This window comes from Sminthopsis crassicaudata, chromosome 3 (assembly GCF_048593235.1).
Source record: "Sminthopsis crassicaudata isolate SCR6 chromosome 3, ASM4859323v1, whole genome shotgun sequence".
In the NCBI taxonomy this organism is placed as follows: domain Eukaryota; kingdom Metazoa; phylum Chordata; class Mammalia; order Dasyuromorphia; family Dasyuridae; genus Sminthopsis; species Sminthopsis crassicaudata.
In genome coordinates this window covers 579998169-580020896 of record NC_133619.1, presented here as the reverse complement: position 1 = coordinate 580020896, position 22728 = coordinate 579998169, and the positions used below count along the sequence as shown (strand labels likewise).

Here is a 22728-nt window from a genome sequence, read left to right as displayed (position 1 = left end):
TCTGATGGCTTTCATGATGGCAACCAAATTCATTGCTTCCTGCCCACGTAACATTTTAATTGAAGTAGTTTAAATTTTAAAAGAGTCATTGAAATATACATGTGGTCATAATAACTGATAATAATATAGTGCTTTTAGGTTTGCAAAGCATCATTTCGGTAATGAGAATAAATGATATTTTGCTAGTTGTAATAATGGAGTTGACATATAAGCTACAATGTGATATGACATGCATATCTCTCGTATGATACACTGCGACTGGTTGTGACATAGGGATGTGTAGAAAGAGTGCTAAAGTAGATCTGGTTTTCCAGTTTCTTCTTTGATGCTGACCATGAGCATAACTTAACCTGGTGCCACAGTTTCCTTGTCTGTCAAGTATAATTTTATTTGCATTCTATACCTCAGAAAAGTTGTGAAAATAGAATGCTTTGTAAACTATAAAGCACCACATAAATTTGAGTTTGTTATTGTTTCACTTAAAATGAAGAGGGAATTGGGATGGGAAAGTATCAGTTCTGTTACTCTGGAGTTTATATTTTGATAATACTAGCCAGATAAGTCAGTTTGAGAGAATTAAGACTTTTCCCAAGATTTTTACAGTGTCTTTGTATGTAATTAACTGTGACTTTGTTTTAGTGGAACATTAATTGTATAAAGTCCATTATAGAAGCCAAGTGTTTTAAGTGCCAGCATAGGTTTCTTCCTTTTCTTCGTTGCTTATATTAATGTTTTTATAGTTTTCTAGATTTTCATATTATGCTCCAAAAGAGCATTCTGCTAATAGTTGGAAGTGTTGATGTGCTTGATTCTACTCATTACCTCTTGTATTAAAGGAAATGCCTCATAATATTTTAATATGAATTATGTTTTCTTCCCTTTTAGACCCTGTTTGGCAGTAACAAGCCTGCTGCATTTGGAACTACTACAACCAGTGCTCCTTCGTTTGGTACAACCAGTAGCGGGCTCTTTGGTAACAAACCAACCCTGACTTTAGGAACCAATACAAACACTTCCAATTTTGGTACATATAAAAAGCAGGGTTAACTCTCTTAAGTTACACTGACTATACTACACTCCAGGTCACCAATCTCCTAATACTAAATGATTTTGAATAATTTAAAATGTTCAGGTAAGCCATGAAAGGTTATGAAAGAGAAATTATATTATGAACAGAGATGAATAAAACTGCCCTATAATTTAAAAAAAAACAAAACAAAAAAACAAAACCCTCATTCTTATAGAATTGAATCCTGTTCATCCTTTCCCAGTCTCCTTCCATCAACTTGGAAGTTAGATTAGAATCTTAAGAAGTTTATTGACTATCTGACATAGTATACCTTTGTATAATGGTTTATTGATCTAAAATGATTATGTGGCATGCCTTACTAAGAGATGTTGTTTTTTGTGTAACTAATCTACTCATAATGTTCTAACATGTGCTAGTCTCATGGCCCTTGCTATTCTTTTCTAAGAGATGTTTTATGGTACCTGAATAATCAATGTATAGTTTTTTTTAATATGGGAATTCAAGAACTGAATCTGGCATACATCCTTAAATTTAATATACCAAATTATCATATGTACTTCTGGAAACTTGTAAATTTCATTACTTGGGAGCATTATCTTCTTTTAAAGGTCTGGTGATAATTCTTGACTGATCCATTTGAATCTTTGCTAGACCCAGATTTTTTGTTTAAGAAAATATAGTCGTCTTTGGGAGATGATAAACTAAGGGACTTGATTAGTATAGATTAGCAATCACAAGTTAAATATCACAGCAAATGTTATTCCCTAACCAGCAGTGAGTTTTTTAAAGCTCTTGTATTGGAGAAGAAGAAAAGTCTGCTAAGATATTGAGGTAAAGATTTCATTTTATGGGAAATCTGAGCTTTATTATCATTATGTTAAGTAACAGCCGTGAGACAGCACCTAGACTGTGATGTATAGCATTTTAATCTTGAATTTATGAATTTGGTGTCAGAGGATATAATATTCACTTCCATTGATTATTTTGGATTTCTGCTTTAAAAAATTTGGTCATAGTTTGTAATGTCCATGTTAACTTTCTGGATGATCTCTGGACGGGCCTTGGTCTTTAGATGGAGAAGTGGTGAAGGCAGGAGAGCCACCACGAGGCTGGTCAAAGATGGAATCAGGAGTCTGGAGTCTTCTCTGTGTCTGTGGCTGAGACTCTCAGATCCCAGTCCTCTCAGCCCTTAAATACCTCAGTACAATTACATCACTACAACAACTGAGCATGTGCCAACTGTAGAACCATTATATCACTATATCACACTAAATATATGCCAACTAGAGTGATTACATCATTACATCACATTATATGTTTAACCAGAGAACAATGATCCCATCAATCAAGCTGAGTAGGTGGTTAACTATAAGCACCTTGCTGTCCTTGATTCAAGTATACCTTTCCAGAATTCTCTGTATTGCCCTCTACATGTCCCTTTTTCTTTTGTTTTAGAACTCAGGTGGTCATGCCCTCCCTGACTTCTCAGGAAGGAAGGTGAAAACACCAAAGGGAAATGAGTCAAATTAGATATTGTTAGCCGGTTTCCTCTGGCCTGAGGGTAACTGAAACAGGTGTACATAAATCCCTCAGCATGGGAGGTATTACACAAGCATATAGTACTCTAACAAACTAGTAGTGATGTAACAAACAGTATAAATCAACATGAGGAATTATACATGTCTATAAGTTCTAGGAGGGTATATAAATAATCACACATACACCTCCTTCAGCAGCTGAGAGATAGTCCATTATTTCATGTCTCAGGGAATCCAATGATTCCTGCAGGTTTTGAAGTCCTGCAACAGTCTCATCAACAATTTTTGATGTTCATGAGTCAATTGCCATAACTGCCATGCTCTTTCAGGGGAGGGCACAGTCAGCGATGGAACCACCCGATGTTTCTTGGGTCTTCGTTTCAAGGGTCATCGCCGTCTCTCTCTCTCCGAAGGACAAGGCGAATACAGCTCGTTGGCAACCATCTGATTCCTTCTCCATCTGTAGAGATACAAGCAAACCCTCTTCCCCAAGCAGTTAACCTATCTGGTCCCTTCCATTCACCACTTTCTGGATCTCTCCACACCACCTGGCGATTATCTAAAGATAGTGGAGCTGTTCGCACTGGACACTGCCCTTCCAGCGGGTTATAAAACCTGTCTGCCGGAGCCAGTGACTCTCTATCAAAAATCAAAAAATTAATAGTGTAAAGAGCTAAATTGAAAAGTTCTCTAGTGTTATCTGTGGCTCCCCTTTCTTTTGTTTTTGGAGGAGCATCTTGATGTCTCTGTTTCTCTTTTCTACTATTGCTTGTTCTTGAGGATTAAAAGGTATGCCAGTGCTGTGTAAAATCTTATACTGTACACAAAAGTGTGCAAAATGTTTAGAAGTATGTGGAGGTCCATTATATGTTTTTATTGCTTGTGGCACACCCATAATTGAAAATGCTTGTATAAGGAATTCAGTAACCACTTGAGCTGTCTCTTTTGCTGCTGGTATTGCAAAAGTAAATCCTGAAAAGGTGTCTACTACAACATGGATAAAAGACAGATGACCAAAAGATTTACAATGGGTCACATCCATATGCCAAATTTTATTGGGTCTAAAACCACAAAGGTTCTTTGCTGAAGGGAGTGTAGGAGCGTGGAAAGGAAGGCAAACTGCATAGGATGTACATGCTTCTAGCTTCCTCTTTTGTTATGCTAAACTGCAAACACAAAGCTTGAACAGCCTGATGATACTTAGAATGAGATTCTTGGGCTGCTTGAAATAAAGGAGTATTGGCTAACATTGTTAGAATGCAATCTGACTTTGAATTTCCACCAAAAATAGGACTTGAAAGTCCACTATGAGAGTGTACATGCAAGATATAAATCTTACCTGGATGCTTTCTCATTTGCTCTTGAAGTTCCTTAAAGAACTGATATATATTGGAAGCTACAAATTTTATTTGGGCTATGGCAATTCTTTGTACCATACCTACTGAAAAGACTGAATCAGATATTTAAATCTCCTGGATAATGAGTAGCATGATTGCATACAATTCATTCTGCTGAGTGGATTGAAAAGGAGTTCTGAGAGTATATAGCACAAATGTTATATTTGAATGTATCTGTAAAGATAGTTGGTCCTTTAAGAGGAACCTTCGAAACCTTTCCTTCAAGAATCCATCACCAATTATGTAATAATCTGCTTATCTTTAATGGAGACCCATGTGTAAAATTTGGAGCCGTGGCCAATAAAATTTGCCACTCTTGGGATGGTTTCACAGCATACATTAATTTGTGCATTGGTATAAAAGGTGTATATCTTGTCAGGTCTTATCCCAGATAATTGTACTGCTCGCTTAATGGCCTTTAATAAAATTCTAGCCACAAGCACTGGGTAAGGAGTAAGGCTTTGTTCTGGTCGTGCTGGGAGGGTCACCCACTCTATCACACTGTCTCCTTGATGAAGGACTGCTGTGGGTGCCTCTTGTGTAGCAAAAACTGGTATTTCCAAGGATTTTTTGAGTGACTCAACCACATTGGATAAAGCCAGTTCAACTTCTCAAAGCCTCTTGAGCTTCTTTTGTAAGCTGGCGTTGTGAACTTAAAGCACTGTCTCCCCTTAAAATTTCATATAATGGTTCTAATTAATAGGTAGTTAAGCCTAACACTGGACACATCCATTTAATATCTCCTATCAATTTCTGAAAATCATTTAAGATGTTCAACTTCTCTGGTGTTAAAGAAAGTACTGCAAGCACCTTAGGGTATACTTCATATCCTAAATATTGAAAAAGGAGCATATCTTTGAATTTTTCCTGGAACTATATGCAATTTGTAGTTCCTTAAAGTGTTTTTATGGTAGACATGCTCCTCAAGTGCACACCCCAAGATATCCATATAATATAATAACATTACTTTTGGAAATGCTTTTCTTACTGGAGTAAGAGAACCAGCCACATACATTTGACACATAGTAGGGCTATTTTTCAATCCCTATGGCAAAACTGTCCATATCTTTTATAAGGCTCAGCTATATTAACACTTAGCACTGAAAAGGCAAATCTTTTCATATCCTCCTTATCTAGAGGGATAGAATAGAAACAATCCCTAATGTCTACAACCCAAAGAGGCCATTGTCTAGGCAATTGAGTAGGAGATGGAAGTCTAGGCTGAAGAGTTCCCATAGTTCATTTATTTTTCTCAGACCAGTCAACATCCCCCATTTTCCAGATTTCTTTTTTACAACAAATACAGAGGAATTCCAAGGACTTAGTTCCAAGGTTGTAAGTGTCCTTGGTCAAGTTGCTCCTGCACTATATCTAATAAGGCCTAGTTTTTTCATTAGCTAAGGGCCACTGTTTTACCCACACTGGTGTAACAGTTTTCCATTGAATAGAAATAGGTGAGAGTGAAGGCAGGCCTTCAACAGCAGCCCTGCCTAAAAAAACCGAAGTAGTCATTTGTAATCCTAAGTGTTGAAAGATGTCTTCCCCCCCAGATTGATGGGGATTTTTTCAACTATAAAAGGAGTAAAAACTCCTGTTTCACTTTCAAATGTCCATCTCAAAGGGGCAGCACTAACTTCAGCTGCTATTGATCCCCCTACGCCAAACATGTAGGTGTCTGCCTTAATATTTGGCCAATGACTGGGCCAGCTGGCACCTCTCGTGTTACAATCTGCACCCATGTCTACCAATCCTTTCAATGGTATGCCACTTACATAAATAGTAATAGTTAGACAGTTATTTATATTTTTATTTATTTATACATATTTATACATATTATGGTCAGCTGCAGTCCAGAATATTCCTGGATTTTGTTGCTTGGAGTCAGAATCTGGGCAACAATCACCAGATTGCCTATTAGGAGTCTGTATCGGTAAACCTGATGCTACCACTTCTCCTGGTTGATAAATCACACATTGTCTACCTGTATTAGTGACTGGGATATTAGCTACACATTCCCCAGTTTCCCACATCAGTGAATGGATGAATACTGTTTTGTAAGCACTCTTAGGAGGTGAAATATTCAAGCCTACTGTGCCTAAAGGCACGGGATCCATAGGCCAGACAGGGACAGATTTCAACTCTCCAGGGGATATCTCAATAGTCCCAGCTGCATACAACTGGAGGATCTGGGCCTTGGTCTTTAGGTGGAGAATTTATGAAGGCAAGAGAGCCACCACAGGCTGGTTAAAGGTGGAGTCTGGAGTTTTCTCTGTGTCTGTGTCTAAACCTCCCAGTTCCCAGTCCTCTCAGCCCTTAAATACCTCAGTAGCATTACATCACTACAGCCACTGAGCATGTGCCCACTGTCACCAAATCACACTAAATATATGCCAACTAGAGTGATTACATATGTTCAACTAGAGAACTATTATCCCATCAATCACACTGAGTAGGTGCTTAACTAGTAGCACTTTGCTGTCCTTAATTCAAGTATACCTTTCCAGAGGCTCATCCATGGATGTCACACCTTTGCAAAAGAGGGGGGTGGGATGTCTTCTCATCTTTCCTATTCAGAGTACCCGTGTTCTGTCTCATTTTGCAATAGTCACTTTCGTGGTTTGAGGGTTCTTGTCTTGCTAAATAAAATTGGATCAATTCCCTTAACTAGGCAAATGTTCCCAAAGAAGTTGAAGATAGGAGTATGATAAAAAATCTCTCAGCCTTTTTTTTCAAGTGGTACCAAAAGTGGGGAAAAAAGTGATTGCCATTAGAAGACTAGCCAGAGAGTGACACATAAATATCATCTTATTGTGTCTCTGTCATCACTTCTGTTCTGTGTCTATTTCATTCCTGTGTCATTGTTGTCCCAATCATGGAAATCATCAGTTATCAATTGTTATCAATGTTATCACTATCACTGACATTAGTATTATATTTTTAGTATGGTTTGACACAATTATAACTATCAAGAGTGTCAGCATTAGAATGGTGATCAGTATACCCCAACTTTTTATATCATCATCATTATGGGTATCACCATTACTGAAGTTATTGTCTTTATCCTCATTGCTACTCCTATCATTACTTTTACTTTTATCAAAAAGGCTGTCACCATTCCCATTTTTTACTTCAACATTGTCACCAGTTCTGTCTCCAACATTGTTGCTGATAACACAGTTTTATCAATATTTCTATCATGATTATTGGAACTTTTTTTTTCATCATCATGGCTGTCAATACCCCTGCTTCCATCATCATAAGGGATGTCACTAAATATGTTAAGGCCTTTATCATCTTGAGTATAACCATCAATAGTTTTTTTGGTGTTATCATCATAGCTATTGTCATCATAATTCTTAACAGTTATCAATCACTTCAGGTTTCTTATGCTGGAACTTAGAATTGTCCTAGATATCAATAGCATCCTTCTATTGGTTGTCATCATAGTTAGAGGGGACTTCATAATTCACTGCAGGCCGAGGGCTATGTCTATTATCCTATATAGCTATTATGATGAGGACCTTATATTGGGCAAAAGCTGATTCCTTACACTAGGAGATTTAGGGCTTGAAAAATCTACCCTCTATTTGGGCATAGGGGAGTAGCAAGTCCTGGGTGCAAATGGCATGTTAGAGAGTAGAAAATAACGTATCTAGAAAGATTTCGAGACAGATGGGGGGGAGGGAATTAATTAAGGGATGGTATGACGTGATATGCTGCATAATTAGGGTCATGTTGGGAGAGGGGCCAGCTGTCCTCTCTGACAAATGAAAAAAAAATAATGGCCCTTTTGTACAGAGGCTAGCCACTCCTGCCCCTAATAAGTCATGAAGCTTCTCCTACATATGTGACCTGAGATGGAGCTGTGAGATATCTACAGCAGTACCCCAACTGTTATTTCCATTTATAGATCTGAAAAGAATATTTCTTATTTTCTCTCAGGAAAGTCTTGTAAAAGATACATTTGTTAGAAGTAGTAAGTTAACTAGTATGTTTCTTGGATTGAGTCTAGTTTTCTGAATGTTGATTTGAAGTACATTGAATTCACAATCTATAATCTTTGAATTACCACCTATATAATATTTATAAAAGCACCTCTTAGGAAGTTAGCAAATTCTTTATCAGTATTACAAATTGATAATATATAAATAGTATAATGCATTTTTTTTTCCCATTTAAGTCAGTTTATATTTTGTTTTTCTGCCAAATGATGAGCAGGAAGCACATTTTTGGAGTAGAATCTGGAACTTAATAATTAGTCTTGATAATTAGCTGAATTAGAAGAATTATCTTCAGTTCATTTCACTGCACTTCTAATCTATTCTCATATATACTTAGAGTCCTGCTTCTTACCCTTCTCACCCCTTTTTATTTGCTATATTTTGTCAATAGTCTATTCCTTGTTTATGAGCTATAATGTTGTCACATACATACATACTTTGCATTTCAAATGGCATTAAAGGGTCAGCCATCTTTTTAAAAATTCCTTAACTTTCTTGAAAATAGTGTTTCTTGACTTTTCAACAATGAAAAGATAAATCCTAGCATTATGTTTCATGAGCCATATTATAACAAAACAATAATAGCTAGCATTTAGATAGCTCCTATATAGGCCATGCATTTTGTAAATACTATAGCAATCCTCACAAAAACCTCAGGAGGTAGGGGCTGTCATTCCCATATCACAGTTGAGGAAAATGCAGCAAACAGAGGTTAGGTGATAAGTTCACCTTATCTCTTATTTAAGTTTGAACTCAAGTCTTGACTCCAGGCCCAACTCTCTATCTGGTGCATGACCTAGCTTCCATATTCTGTGTCCTTAATTGATCTCATATGTCATAGACACACTCATTGTTCTTTTCCTTTCCCTTTGATATGCTCGGAAGGCCTTTTTCTCTTACCTTGTTTCTAATCCAAAATTAACCTTGTTCTCTTTCTACGAGGGCATTTCATTGACTTTGATTGAATTGATTTTGTGTTGCTAAAGAACATGAAACAGCAAGAATCTTGGGAAGGTGAACATGTAGAAGGCAGAGTAATGTAGAGGTATCTTTGAACATGGTTAAGGATTTTAAGGGAAAATCTAGTAAGGTTTTCTTTCATTAAATGATTTATCAGTGAAGAAAGGGACATTGATGAATTTTCAGTCATTTTTGTTAATTGAGAACTGAGGAGGCATCTTTGCCTACTGTGTTACAAGCATGTTTATGTCAGTTGATACTTTCACACATACTCAGACACAGGCACAATGCTCATGCCTATCTGCCTCTGAACTGGACAAACCCCCATGTATATTGATGGAGCAGAAATTTTAATTAGAGAAATTAAAGCTACATATTTGACAACAGCTGATTGTGAACTGTATACTTTGGCATAGATTGGGAAGGTCACACGTTGGCAGTGTTATAAGCCTCCAAAGAAGGATGTCCTTAAAATGAAGTAACTATGATGCTTTTCTATTTCCCTCCTCAGTGAAAAAATATTGTCTTTACAGATCTGAAGATTTAAGGAAATCATTCAGAAGCCCATTTTCTATGTCACATAGAGAATTCAGTAGGATAATTGACTCCCAAATTTGAAAGCTGAAATCAGTTATTAAATGAAACAATTTCAGGCTTTGGCCATATTTTTTTGTGTATGATAGATTATCTCATAGGGCAAATTGGTTACCTTAAGAGCACAGTCATCAATTTCCTTTGTTCTTTCAGGTTTTGGTGGAAGCAATAGTGGGAGTAGTATTTTTGGAAGTAAACCTGCACCTGGTACTCTTGGAACAGGACTTGGAACAGGCTTTGGGACAGGTAACTAATACGAGCACATGGGAAAAGTTCCTAAAGGGAGGACTGTTTGTCTCTGCCTTCAATTTGGCTTTCATGCTTTCGTTCCTTATTGTGTTAGGACACTAGAGGTAAGAGAATCAGATTTCCATTTTCACAGAAAAGATACTAAAAGCATTTTATTTTGTTTGTCTTTTAACTACCTACTTTGGAGTTCATTAACTTATTTGTACAAGAGGCCCTTAAGCTTCCTTTCTTACTAGTTTTTGATAATTTGTAAGACATGCTAAACATTGTGTGATGGGGTGGTAGCATCGAGAGGAGTGTGGACCTTAGTACACATGCTGGGCAGATGATTCTATTGCAAATTTTTTTTTAGCCATTTTGTCAACTAGATCTATCTCTGTTTAATTTATATGTGAATAAAAAAGCTCAGTAACCAGCAAGTGCCAGCAAAAATTCTATAACATTTAAAAGAACAAATTAGTTGGATTTTGTGGCAGTACAGTTTACATATTCAGAAATGCAAAACTTACTTATGGATTGGTTAGCTTTGGAAATACTTGTTTAATACACAGAAATTTTTCTTTGCCTTGAAATGAGTGATAATTTTAAAGAATCGTAAAAAAAATTATTGTAATCTAAGTCACTTGAATCCATTACAGCCCTCAAAAGAGACTATTTTTAACTGACAGATCTTTTCCCTTCCCTCTTCCCATAGCTCTTGGGGCTGGGCAGGCATCTTTATTCGGAACTAACCAGCCCAAGATAGGGGCAGGGACCTTGGGCACAGGAGCTTTTGGAACCCCTGGATTTAGTGCTTCCACAGCCACCTTGGGTTTTGGTGCTCCTCAGGCTCCTGTAGGTAAGTACTATGCTTTTGAAAAGTTTTCTCAAGTACTTTTGCATCATATCACCCTACTGATCTTCAAGTCAGTCAACATAACATTTCTAGTTATCTAGTCTAAAATATTAGAGATAATCACTTTCCTGTATAGTCTTTTCCTGTTCTATATTTTTTGTAAAAATTCTAATTTGATGTTTATACTTAAAAAAAAAAAGTCAGAAATTATTGCCATATGGAACTTGAAAATCTTGGTATGCCTTGTTTCTCTTTCCTAAATACCATTGCTTTTTTCCTAGATTTACCTACATCTAATATCCACTAGGACAGCCTTTATAAGGAAAATTTTCTAGTTGCGTAATTGGTTAGAGGATGAGCTCTCCTGAAAGCAATGCTCTCTATTACTAACATGGAACAGGCCATTAGCTTTGATGGAATATATGTGCCACATTGCACAGGAAACTTATTTTGCTTTTTCTTTGATTTTATGAAGCTTTGACAGATCCGAATGCTTCTGCTGCCCAGCAAGCTGTTCTCCAGCAGCATATCAATAGTCTGACATACTCACCATTTGGAGACTCTCCTCTCTTCCGGAATCCCATGTCAGACCCCAAGAAGAAAGAAGAAGTAAGTTAGAAACATTTAGGGATTTGTATAGGAAATTCCTTGTCAAGGAAGGATACTTTGTAGACATACATCACTGTCATACTATTTGGAGTAATAGTCTAGGATAGTGGGACTATCACTGTTCTTGATCTGGCTATTACTATTAACATACCAAAGGTGGCAATAGCTCTTTTTAAAAAATTTTAATAGTATTGTAAGATGTGCAAAGATGTTTTTCAACATTCATCTTTGCAGAAGCTTATGTTCTAAATTTTTTTACCTTCTCTCCTCCCCAAGACAGCAAACAATCTGATATAGGTTAAACATGTACAGTTCTTCTAAACATATTTCCATATTCATTGTGCTGTGGGGGAAAAAAAAATCAGATAAAAAGGGGAAAAAAACCAGGCAAAACAACAACAAAAGTGAAAATATTAGACTTTGATCCACATTCAGACTCAATAATTTTCTGTCTGGATGTGGATGGTACTTTCCATCCCAAGTCTGTTGGAGTTGGCCTTATTGAAAAGATCCAAGTCCATCACAGTTAATCATCACATAATCTTGTTGCTGTGTACAATGATCTCTTGCTCACTTTACTTAGCATCAATTCATGTAAGTCTTTCGAGGCTTTTCTGAAATCAACCTCCTTATCATTTCTTACAGAAAAATAATAATCCATTCCATTCATGTACCATAATATATTCAGCCATTCCCCAGCTGATGGTATCCCACTTAGTTTTCAATTCCTTGCCACTATAAAAAGGGTTGGGCATTATTAAAAGCTTCTTAATAACACCATTGTGCTGTTGACTCATTTAAAACCTTTTCCCCCCATCCTTTAATTATATCATTGTTTTTAAAGCCTTAATATGTGGCTTTTCATGTATCCCCAAAAGATTTAACTTTTTCTAGCCTGTCTAATTTAATTTTTTTTTCTTTTTCTGATTTAATTTTTAATTTAAATTTGTGTCCTTTTAATAAAGATAGCCTATGTTTTTTATCCAGTGCTGATAGAGGTTGTGGGGCTGGGCAAAGAAATACAATGGTTCACTACCAAAGAACTCCATCTTAGGTTTTCCCCTCATTCTTAACATTTTTTTTTGCTCTCTTATCTGAATTATCTCTGAGTTATCTGAGAACCACCAAATTTTGTTATCCTATATATTTCTCATAATGTGAGGATATTGCTGCCATACTTGACTAAATAGACGTGGGATACAATATGCCACAGTTATTAACCTTTTGGTATTTGTATACTGTTTAATAATTTAGATTACATTCTGTAGTAAAAGGTTCTTTAGATGTCCTTGTATCATATGGAAGATGAAGATAGGGTGCTTGCACTGGTTGCTTGTCTCTTTAGTAAACCATGTTGAAGCTGAAATTAGTCCTTGATAGATTTTGAAACTGAATCCTCACTTTTTGAAGCAGAGAGTTTACAAATTTTCTTGTTCTATGCTTGTCACTTAACTTGGGCTCAATGTTGTATGGATATATAAATGTTATATTACCATCTTTCACATTATGTCGTAATCTTGTGAATGAGTTCCTTTTGGTTAATAGAAACAAAAATAAGATAACAAGAATTATACTTAATGCTTCTTGGCTTACTTTTGCAGCGCTTGAAACCCACAAATCCAGCTGCACAGAAGGCTCTGACCACCCCTACTCACTATAAACTGACTCCTCGCCCTGCCACGAGAGTCCGACCCAAGGCTCTTCAGACAACAGGGACTGCCAAATCCCATCTGTTTGATGGATTAGATGATGATGAGCCATCTCTAGCCAATGGAGCTTTCATGCCCAAGTTAGTTTGAACACTTTAACATATTATGAATTTTGAAAGAACAAAATTGTCACTGTTATAATCTTTATTTCTCTGTAAGCCTTTCTGTTCCCTTATTTCTTTTTTTGTTTAGGTGTTCTTTGTATGTTCTTAATTCTATATGTGTGCTTCCTTAATGGGTTTTTTTGTGTCTGTGTTCATAATATAAATTTGGTATCATGGAAATCTTAAGTGGATTGTTTCCCTCCTCTCTCCATCTTCCCATCCTCCCCAAAAAGCCAAAACTCCTTCGGTGTTTTGAATAATTGGTTGTAAATTTGTTTTTCCTTTTTATTAAGGATTATTTAAATATCCAAAACTTTAGCTTTTGAAGCACATTTTATTTTGATGTTTATATTTTTCTTTTTTTTCCTAAATTTTTATTAAGGCAGTCATTTAAAAAACTTTTATTTTCCTTTAAAAGTTGCATGATTTAAAAAAAAACACAAAAAAACCTTGTTAGATTGTGTCTTGATAATAGGGGAGTTAGGGAGAATCCAAAATTTGTTCATTCTCTTGAAACTTCATATGTTCAGCTTATGAAGTATTGGATTTAACAATATTTAGAAAACATTTGTTCTAAAAATAAAATGTAGTAGTAGTGAATCCTGCAAGTTAAAGGAAATTTTAGTTTATTAGGGATCAACAATTCAGTTAATGGCTAGCCATAAAGCAACTGATGCTATGGTAAGTGTCTATTAGTCACAAAGTCCCTGATTTTTAAGAACTTTGTAATACAGGAATGTTCTGATTTAATCCAACCTATTATCTAACATATAGAACACAAAAAGATAAATTAAGAGCTGATTATATAAATTCCAGGCCTTACAACATGAGTAATTCCAGACTTTATTTGTATTTTATTAAACTACAATTTTTTTTAATTAAAAAAATCAATTTTCTCTACTTCACAATCTCCCAATAAAAAAAGGACCAAATTGATCTAATAAGTATGTGTATTCGAATAAAAGTAATTATTGCATTGGTCATGTCCAAAATAATGTTTCATTCTTTGTACTCTCAGACTATCTTCTCTCTGTAGAAGGTGGTTAACTTGCTTCATCATTTGGTCCTCTGAAATTGTGATCAGTCATTCTGTTAGTAAGAATTCCTAAGTCTTTAAAAATTGGTTGTTTTTGTGTAAATTGCACTATTATTTCTGTACACTTAACTCTTCATTGCTTCATAAAAATCTTCTTAGTTTCATTGAAAATGTCCTTTTCATCATTTGTTATGGAACAATAGTATTCTCTTACATTATACCAAAAATTGTTGAGTCATTTTCCCAATTGATGGTGGACACTCCTCCCAAGTTGCTTATAAAAATAAACTTTACCTCCACTTAAGAGGATGAGTAAATGCAATCATTCTGGAAAAAACATTGCATAGTTCTTGAAAATCTGTGGAATTGAATTAGGTTAAACCAGTAGGCATGTAGCTTTATTAGATTATGGCTAGAGACTGCCAAGATCAAAACAGGATTTATATTCTTAGATTTCCCTCAAGGTCTATTTTTTCTTTCCTTAAAATGAAACTATGAAATGGGGCATAATTTTTCTCATTCTGCTCTGATTCCAGTTTTAATCAATACAATGTTGATTTATATAATTTTAAAAATTTCCTTGGTACATTTTAAAAACTGTACAAAACTGTCTTTATATGTTGGGTGGAAAAATATAAAATGTATTAAAAGCACTGGAATTGAAATCAGGAAGGACCTGGGTTTAAATACCAATTTTGATACTTCCTAGTTATGCAATGTTAAGCAAATTATTTTATTTTTTTTAAGTCTTACTTTCCTCACTTGTAAAAGTGAAATGATACATATTCTAACTCATTATATTTGCAATGGAAGCACTTTGTAAACTTTCAAATGTGTTATTCATTAATGTGTAAGTCATAATGCAAGTTAATTTTATTAGGTAAACTTTTGTGCAAAGTAGGATATTTATATTCATATATCTTATTATACACACACATGAGTTGATAGGTATAAATATTTATATCTATAATATGATTTAATAAATATATGTACATATGTATTGTATATAGTAGGATATATTTGAATATGTGTATATTATTTATACAGTATGTATTTATGCAGTGTAAGTTTGCCCAATAAAATATACTCATTATTAGAAAAATAGATGGATAGAGATTTTCAGACACAATCTGATTTTTTTTTTTTTTTGTCTCATTTTGTGTGTCTTTTTAGCATTTATATTTTGACTGCTATTGACTGCTTTCCTTCCTCTCAGCTATAGTCTTTGCCTTCCTGTACTTGTTTTCTCACATATACACTAACGAGGTTAAACTAGATGGCCCTTTCAGCCCCTTCCACCTCTTGAGTGATCATATGATTGAAACTGAGAGGAATATATATTTAACAGTTTTTCTAGCAGCTTAAAACAGTTTTTATATTTAGTCAAAGGAATATTTTATATCTACAACCTGCTACTCCATGTTGTTTAAGCAATTAAAGAAGATAGAATGACAACTTCAAGTTCTCAGGTTTCTGTCTTTTTTCTCTCTGAAAATTGTCATCTTCATTTCTTTTGCAGGAAGAGTATCAAGAAGTTGGTTTTAAAGAATCTCAACAATAGTAACCTCTTTTCTCCTGTTAGTCGGGAAGCTGAAGATCTGGCCTCACCATCAGATTATCCAGAGAATGGGGAAAGGTATGTTGAGTTATACTGAATTGTTAAGCAGTGAAAAGAAGACTATAAAACTTGAGTTAAATATAACCTCCTTCAGGTTTTTAGCTCAGAGGCTTGCCATCTGCCTATAGGAGGTGGGAGAGCAGAGGCTTTGCCTATCTTTTGTTAAATCTTCCTGTGTCAAGGAGGGTCCCCATAGGGAGTGACTTGGCCCAAACGTGTAGTAATAATTCATTACATTTACCATATCTTCATGTCTTAGGTTACCTAACTGGATAATGGCTATTTGTCCAATCATTACAGGCATATCTCAGAGATCTCATGGACTCTAGATTACCTGAGTAAAGCAAATGTCTCAATAAAGGGAATCATGTGAATTTTTTGGTTTCTCAGTGATTGTAAGAATTATTGTTTACACAATACTGTGGTCTATTAAGAGTGTAAATAGTATTGTCTCAAAAAACATTGTACATTATTTACTTTATATCAGATTGCTTGCTGTCTTGAAAAGAGGAGAGGTAAGGAAGGGGAGGGAAGGAAAGAGATTTAGAAATCAAAATTTTTACAAAAATGCATATTTTTACATGTAATTAGACAAAATACTATTAAAAACTTGGGATGAGTCAAAGCAGTACAACTTAATAGGTGTGTAGCATTAAGCTTATATCTGGCTCTAAATTTATTTATAAAATGAATTAGTTGAATTATTAAGTTTTCTTTCAATTGTGGCATACAATGAATTCTTACATTTTAGTATAGTATTTGTCTTCATGTCATTCAAGTCATCCAGCTTTTATTAAACATTTGGTATGTGTCACACATTGTATTAAGTACCAGAGGTATAAAACAAGGATTAAAACACTGTCCTTAGCCTCAAGGAACTTACATTCTTTCTAAATGAGAGGAAAACAGCTATACATACATACAATGCAGAGGAAAGTCAATCTTTAAAGATATTAAGAGGTGCAGTACATAGAGCATTGGATCCAGAATCGGGAAGACCTGAGTTAAAATGGCAAGTCACTTCTTTTTGCTTTTTCTCATCTGTAAAATGGTGCACTTCCCTCACAGGGTTGTTGTGAAGGTCAAATGTGATAGTTGTAATATGTAAAGCAACTATGTAAATGCTAACACTCATTCTTAACATTATTATTAATCTCAGATGGAAGTTAGCAGTAAGAGTCAGGGCAGTCTAGAGACTTCTTGCAGAAGTGGTTTTGACCTTAGTTTCAAGTGAGGTTGTCAAAGTGAGGAAGGAGAGCATTCTAGACATTGAAAAGGCATGGTGTCTGAATATTGTGTCTGACATAGAGCAAGAAGAGCAATTTCATGCAATCAGAGTATACAGAGAAAGCAAATTCTATGCAAGCTGGAAAGGTAGGAATGGGCCAGATTATGATGGACTTTAAACAAGAAATGGAGGATTTTATATTAATCCTAGAGGTAATAACACTCTTAGGGATTTATCAGAGAGGTGATATGTTCAGACCTCTTGTTGAGGAGTTGTAATATGGACTAACACTTAGGCTTTAGTCTTTGACCTGGGGATCAAGGGAAGGAACTAAGATTAATGGATAGAAATTGGAAGGAGATAGTTTTAAGAAAAGATCATTAAAGCCATACTAAGAATGAATGGCACGATTAGGAAAGTACCCATCATAGTAGAGATTAGCCCTTGAAACCAGGAAAACTTGGGTTTAAGGCTTTTATCTGAAATATAGTGGCTATATGACCCTTATTAGTAAGCTTACTTAACATGTCAGTAAAGTGCTGTCTTGATTTGGTAGGTGGAGTTTCTTTATCCAGGAGATCCTACATTAGGGAAGTCATAGTTCTCATTCCAATTATTAAGTACAGGATGACTGGCCAACTCCATATTCTGGAGGACAGGAGTTCATGCTTTTTGAGAATTGGACTAACATAATTTTTTTGTTTACAAAATTAAGGAGTTGACAAACATTTTCTAAGACAGTTCTATAATTTTAATATTCCCCTTCTGTTTTTAGTATTTTTTCTAAGTATTTTAAGCTCAAATTTATTCAATTCTTTAATTCAATATCTTCAGAGGGAAAGTACTCTGAGACGTGACTGGGAATATTGCTGACCACATGTTTAAAAATACTCCAAATGATTAATTTTCTTATTTATGACTTTTGAGCACATAATATTTATATTTCAAAAGAAATCATATCCTCATGTCATTTTTGAATATTATTTGGCTTTCTTTAATATGCGTCCTGACAGTCTTGACTAGAAGGGAGATGTAGCCATTAAAATCTACTTACTTGCCATTTATCATGAAAGTTAATTGGCATATAGTTGGCTACAAACTGTCTTGTTCCAATTAGAGTGTTCATAAGATATATTGTTTATAAGACTAGGTCACAACAGAGATTCATTTTAAATCAAACATGTTAAATTGATTTCATTTTTTTTCTATAGATTTAGTTTTCTCAGCAAAGCTGTTGATGAGAATCATCAACAGGATGGGGATGATGACTCTCTTGTGTCACGTTTCTACACTAACCCCATTGCCAAACCTATCCCACAAACCCCTGAGAATGCAGTAAATAAACACCACAGCAGTGTGGATGATTCCATTGTCGTGTTGAATATGCGTGGTGCCTTACGAAATGGCCTGGAAGGAAGCAGTGAAGAGGCCTCTTTCCATGATGAGTCTTTGCAGGATGATCGAGAAGAAGAAGAGGAAAGTACTTATCAGATCCATCCAGCAGGTCAGTCAAATTAAAACAACGTGCTGTCTTGCTATATAGTTAGTTGAAGTACCTTTGACCATCATAGACTGATAGTCCATGTAATAAAACATGTTGGTAGAACCTGTACTTTCTCTGTTATTGCTTCCATTTGATGTACTTCACAGGATCCTAACCACTCTTCTATTGCACATGCTAAACTGCACATCTTTTTATGGTTTACATTTAAGATGTAAGATGAATTCTGATAAAATTGTTACTTTGTTTCCTATTTAGGGGCTTAGTACTTGTGAGAGGAAGGAATATCTCTTGAAAAATCATTGCCTTGATATTGGATGTCTACACTTCAGTAGCACTAAGTCCCTAATATCTTAATTTTCAGCTATATATTAAATCACTAGGCCATACAAAAGATGGAAAAGATTTATTCATCTTCACCAGAAGACCTTTTGCATGGTCCTTCCTGTTGTAGATAATGCTTGAACAATGCCTTACTGGCTAATGTCAGCAGATCCTGAATTTAACTATAATGGTTCTGGTTATATATTCAATTGTCTTGTTACCATGAGATGTGTTCTCCATCATTTTATGGTATCCTAATTGCTACTTTCTTTAAATAAATAAGGTAAATTAAGGACAATATAATATATAAAATCTGCTTATTATATAGCCTAGCATACCTTTTTTGTGCCTTTTAGCAATTTCACTCTTCAACTTTCCTTTTACTATGATAAAATTACATGTAATCTTCTAAATTTCTTTTCATTTCAGAACCTCAAGGATTTGTGAGTCTTTCAGTTTCAGTAATCATTCTGTTAATGTAGATTTTAATCCCTCATCATCCAGAAGCCACTCTCCTGGTGAAGACTTTTTCAGACATAGTTAGACTAATCCTCAGAAAACATCCTTTTTAGTTTGGTAGGACTAAATTTTTGTTCTATTGATGGAAACTGAGGTCACTTTATGCAGTGATATTTGATCAGAGGAGGGCTTTAGTGTAGCAGAGCAAATTTCTCATATCAGTCTAGCTATTGTGTTTCAGTGGAAAGAGAAGTTGATTTAGAGGCAGAGTATCTTAATATATATAGTAACTCTTCTCCTTATTACCTCTGTAATTTACTTTGGAGAAGTCACTGAGCCTCAATTTCCTCATTTGTAAAATGAAGGGGTTGTACTAGATACCTTTTAAAAGTTCTTCTGTTCTAAATCTCTGATTTTGGTGTTCCTATTTGGAGAGATCTGCAGATAGGTATTGTCAGTGGTATGATAGGAGTAGGGATAACTACTGGTTCTCCTGGCTCTTAGTTGTGAGTGGAGCTTGGAGTAGTCTTCATCATAAAATCGTCCAAATTTTGCTTTCTTTCTATATTTCTACTGTACTCTTTGAAGCTTATTTCTTGTGTTATCCTGACCAAGATAGATACAACCAAAGGCCATGAAACATGATACAATTTAACTTGTCTGAGGATAAAGAGTAATATACAGTATCCTGGAAGTCTTAATGCAAATTTAAGTGACAATTAAGTTTAGCTGTGGACAGAGTACTATCTGGAAGCTTGCCATAGAAAAATGGGATTTTAAAAATAAGAGATTTGTAGGAAGCATTGTATTATCTGGGCTTACAGTGACCCTGTTACAGACTGGTTGTGTCGCTTTGGGCACCTTATTTTCCCCCTTTCTGTTTTTCCTTGTCTTTTTTTCATTGAAATGAGAGGCACTGAAACAAGAGATCACTTTCAGACTTTAATGTTCCATTGTTCAAAAATTAAATTGGGTGGTGAGACTGCTCTGGAGAGCAGAACTGGAGTTTAAAATTGTGTTTATATCATTAAATACAATAACATTTTTATTAAAAAAATATATATTCTTAGCTTAATGGATACAAACCCAGTTTTCTGACCCCTTAAATGAATGAAGTGATATTTACTGCTTAGCCCCAGTCAGATTTTTTTATCTTGTTTCCCATTTCTGTCATAGGCATTATTCTCACCAGAGTTGGCTATTATACAATACCTTCTATGGATGACCTAGCCAAAATTACCAATGAAAAGGGAGAGTGTATTGTAACAGATTTCACCATAGGTCGAAAAGGTGAGTTTACTTTGTATTAATGTATGACTTCTAGAGATGAGATATATAGGGTCTTTTCTCTCTCGTGTGAACAATTAATATCTTGCAGGCCTTGGTTTTTGTTGTTGTTTTTAATGAGCCAGATCATTAAACATTGGTCTATCAGTAGGGTGCATGGAGTGACTCTGCTGCCAGAAAGTATGTTCAGATCTTGGGATCACTGAAGGTAACTTTTGTGGTGTCACTAGAAAACTCTGGATATAGCTGGAACTTTCTGATTGTGAATGGGAAGGCCAAAGTTATCCTTGCCTATGTGGCCATTTTGTGGATCTTTGTGTTCTTTTTGGAACTATATCAAAAGTAATAATTCTGTGTGTGAGGCTTATTTTTCTTCCAACATATGGAAAAATGGGAAGATTAGGAAACCTCAAATGAGAGGGGAAATCTAAAAATTAGCAAGAAAAAATCCCATTGAAAACTTTATAGAGGTTTGAGGATAGCATTTGAAAAGGAGCTGCTGAATTATTTGTGGGATTGTGAACTAATTCAACCATTCTAAAGAGCTATAAAACTCTATATATTGATCCAGCAGTGTCACTACTGGGTCTATATCCCAAAGAGATCATCAGATGGAAAAGAACCCACCTGTGAAAAAAATTTTGTAGCAGCTCTTTTTGTCATGGTAAAGAATTAGAAAATGAGTGGCTGCTTATCAGTTGGGGAATGGCTGAATAAGTTATTATATATGAAAGTAATGGAATATTTTATAAATGATGAACAGGCTGATTTCAGAAAATCCTGGAAAGACTTATGTAACCTGATGCTGAGTGAAACAAGCAGAATTAGGAAAACATTGTTTACAGCAATACATCATTGTATGGTAATCAGTTATGTGATAATCAATTATTAATTAGTTCTCAGCAATTGCAGGGCAATTCCAATGAACATTGGATGGAAAATGCCATCTGCGTTCAGAGAGAGAACTATGGAGACTGAATTCGTATTGAAACATAGTCTTTTTTTCACCTTTTTATGCTTTTTTCATAGTTTTTCTCCTTTATTCTGATTTTTCTCTCCCAATATGACTTAGATGGAAATATCTTAGATGGAAATATGTAAAAAAATAAATGTACATATATACCTTTTTTTTTTTTTTAAGAAAAAGATCTGCTAAAAATTGAATGTTTTAGATATCACCACCAAGGCTTCAAAAATAGTTGTATTTTTTGGTTTTGTTGTTGTTTTTTTTTTTTTTTTTTTTTTTTTTCTCAATTAAAATAGGATTATAATATGGAGGTAAGCATGTAGCATGGTTAGCAGAAAAGCTAGTGGAATTTATCTTGAAGGAAATGAGGCTTTATGTATCTTTGAAGAAACATTTGTACTCAAATCATCCACACACAAAAAATTACCATTAAATTCTTTTAATAAGAAAGTACAGAAAAATTAAAGTTTAAATACTGTAAATTGGTGATTTAATTGGTTTATCATGAGGATTTTTTATTTGTCCATCTGAAAACCTGACAGAGCTCTTACGTGATACTTTTTATGTCCAGGCTGAAAGTGAAAAGTGTCAGCAAGTGCTGAAGATGGGATTCTTTGTTATTTTGTCCCACTTAGAATAAGTTAGAGTTAGGTCACTAAGTAAGCAGCAACAAAAATTCTACAAGACAAGTATTTATTGCTATGGAATTGATTCATTGAACTATATTAGTTGAGAATTATGGAAAAGAAGATCTCAAATTCCACAACAAATATTTTTAGTTATTCAAAAAAATGTAAAAACAAAAAGATAGAAAGACCTGAGAAACAAGATTGTGGAACATTATAATAGAAAATGTCCATGTTTTATACCACTATGTCAATAAATGGGAATGACCCAACTTTCTGGATCTTTCTGTTGATGAATTGGAAATGATTCTTTTAAACTTAGTGCTAAAATAGGTTAAAAGGAAATAACAAGTTTCAGAAACTGAAAAACCCAAATTACTTAATAACTGAGCCCAGAAACTGAACTCATTATAGCAAAAGACATAATATGTAATTTATATTATGATGGACTTAATATGCTAATGATTTTTTAAAAGCAAATTATTTAAGTGACCTGTTTCCTTTTTTTCCCTGTTATTTCCTTTTCCCTTGTCTATAATTGAAAACATAAGTAATAGTGTATAACATCATTTGAACATTATTTGCATGGTTTCATTTTAACTGTTTAGTTTTATTTTTGCATTTGATATTGTATTTTAACTTTATTTGTTGAAAAT

At 34.7% G+C, this 22728-nt stretch overlaps 1 protein-coding gene across 7 annotated transcripts in view; it reads left to right on the top strand.

Annotated features, from left to right (window-relative positions):
* NUP98 (nucleoporin 98 and 96 precursor) overlaps positions 1 to 22728 on the top strand; it is a 95342-nt gene that overhangs the window by 30710 nt on the left and 41904 nt on the right. For 6 of the 7 annotated variants that reach the window (XM_074304953.1, XM_074304955.1, XM_074304957.1 and 3 more), the window contains 8 exons: positions 886 to 1024; positions 9674 to 9766; positions 10464 to 10607; positions 11080 to 11213; positions 12815 to 13002; positions 15582 to 15698; positions 18120 to 18412; positions 20369 to 20482. In XM_074304953.1, the coding sequence (XP_074161054.1) occupies positions 886 to 1024; positions 9674 to 9766; positions 10464 to 10607; positions 11080 to 11213; positions 12815 to 13002; positions 15582 to 15698; positions 18120 to 18412; positions 20369 to 20482 (1222 nt within the window). The remainder of the gene's footprint in view (positions 1 to 885; positions 1025 to 9673; positions 9767 to 10463; positions 10608 to 11079; positions 11214 to 12814; positions 13003 to 15581; positions 15699 to 18119; positions 18413 to 20368; positions 20483 to 22728) is intronic. The other variant, XM_074304960.1, reaches the window with a different exon arrangement.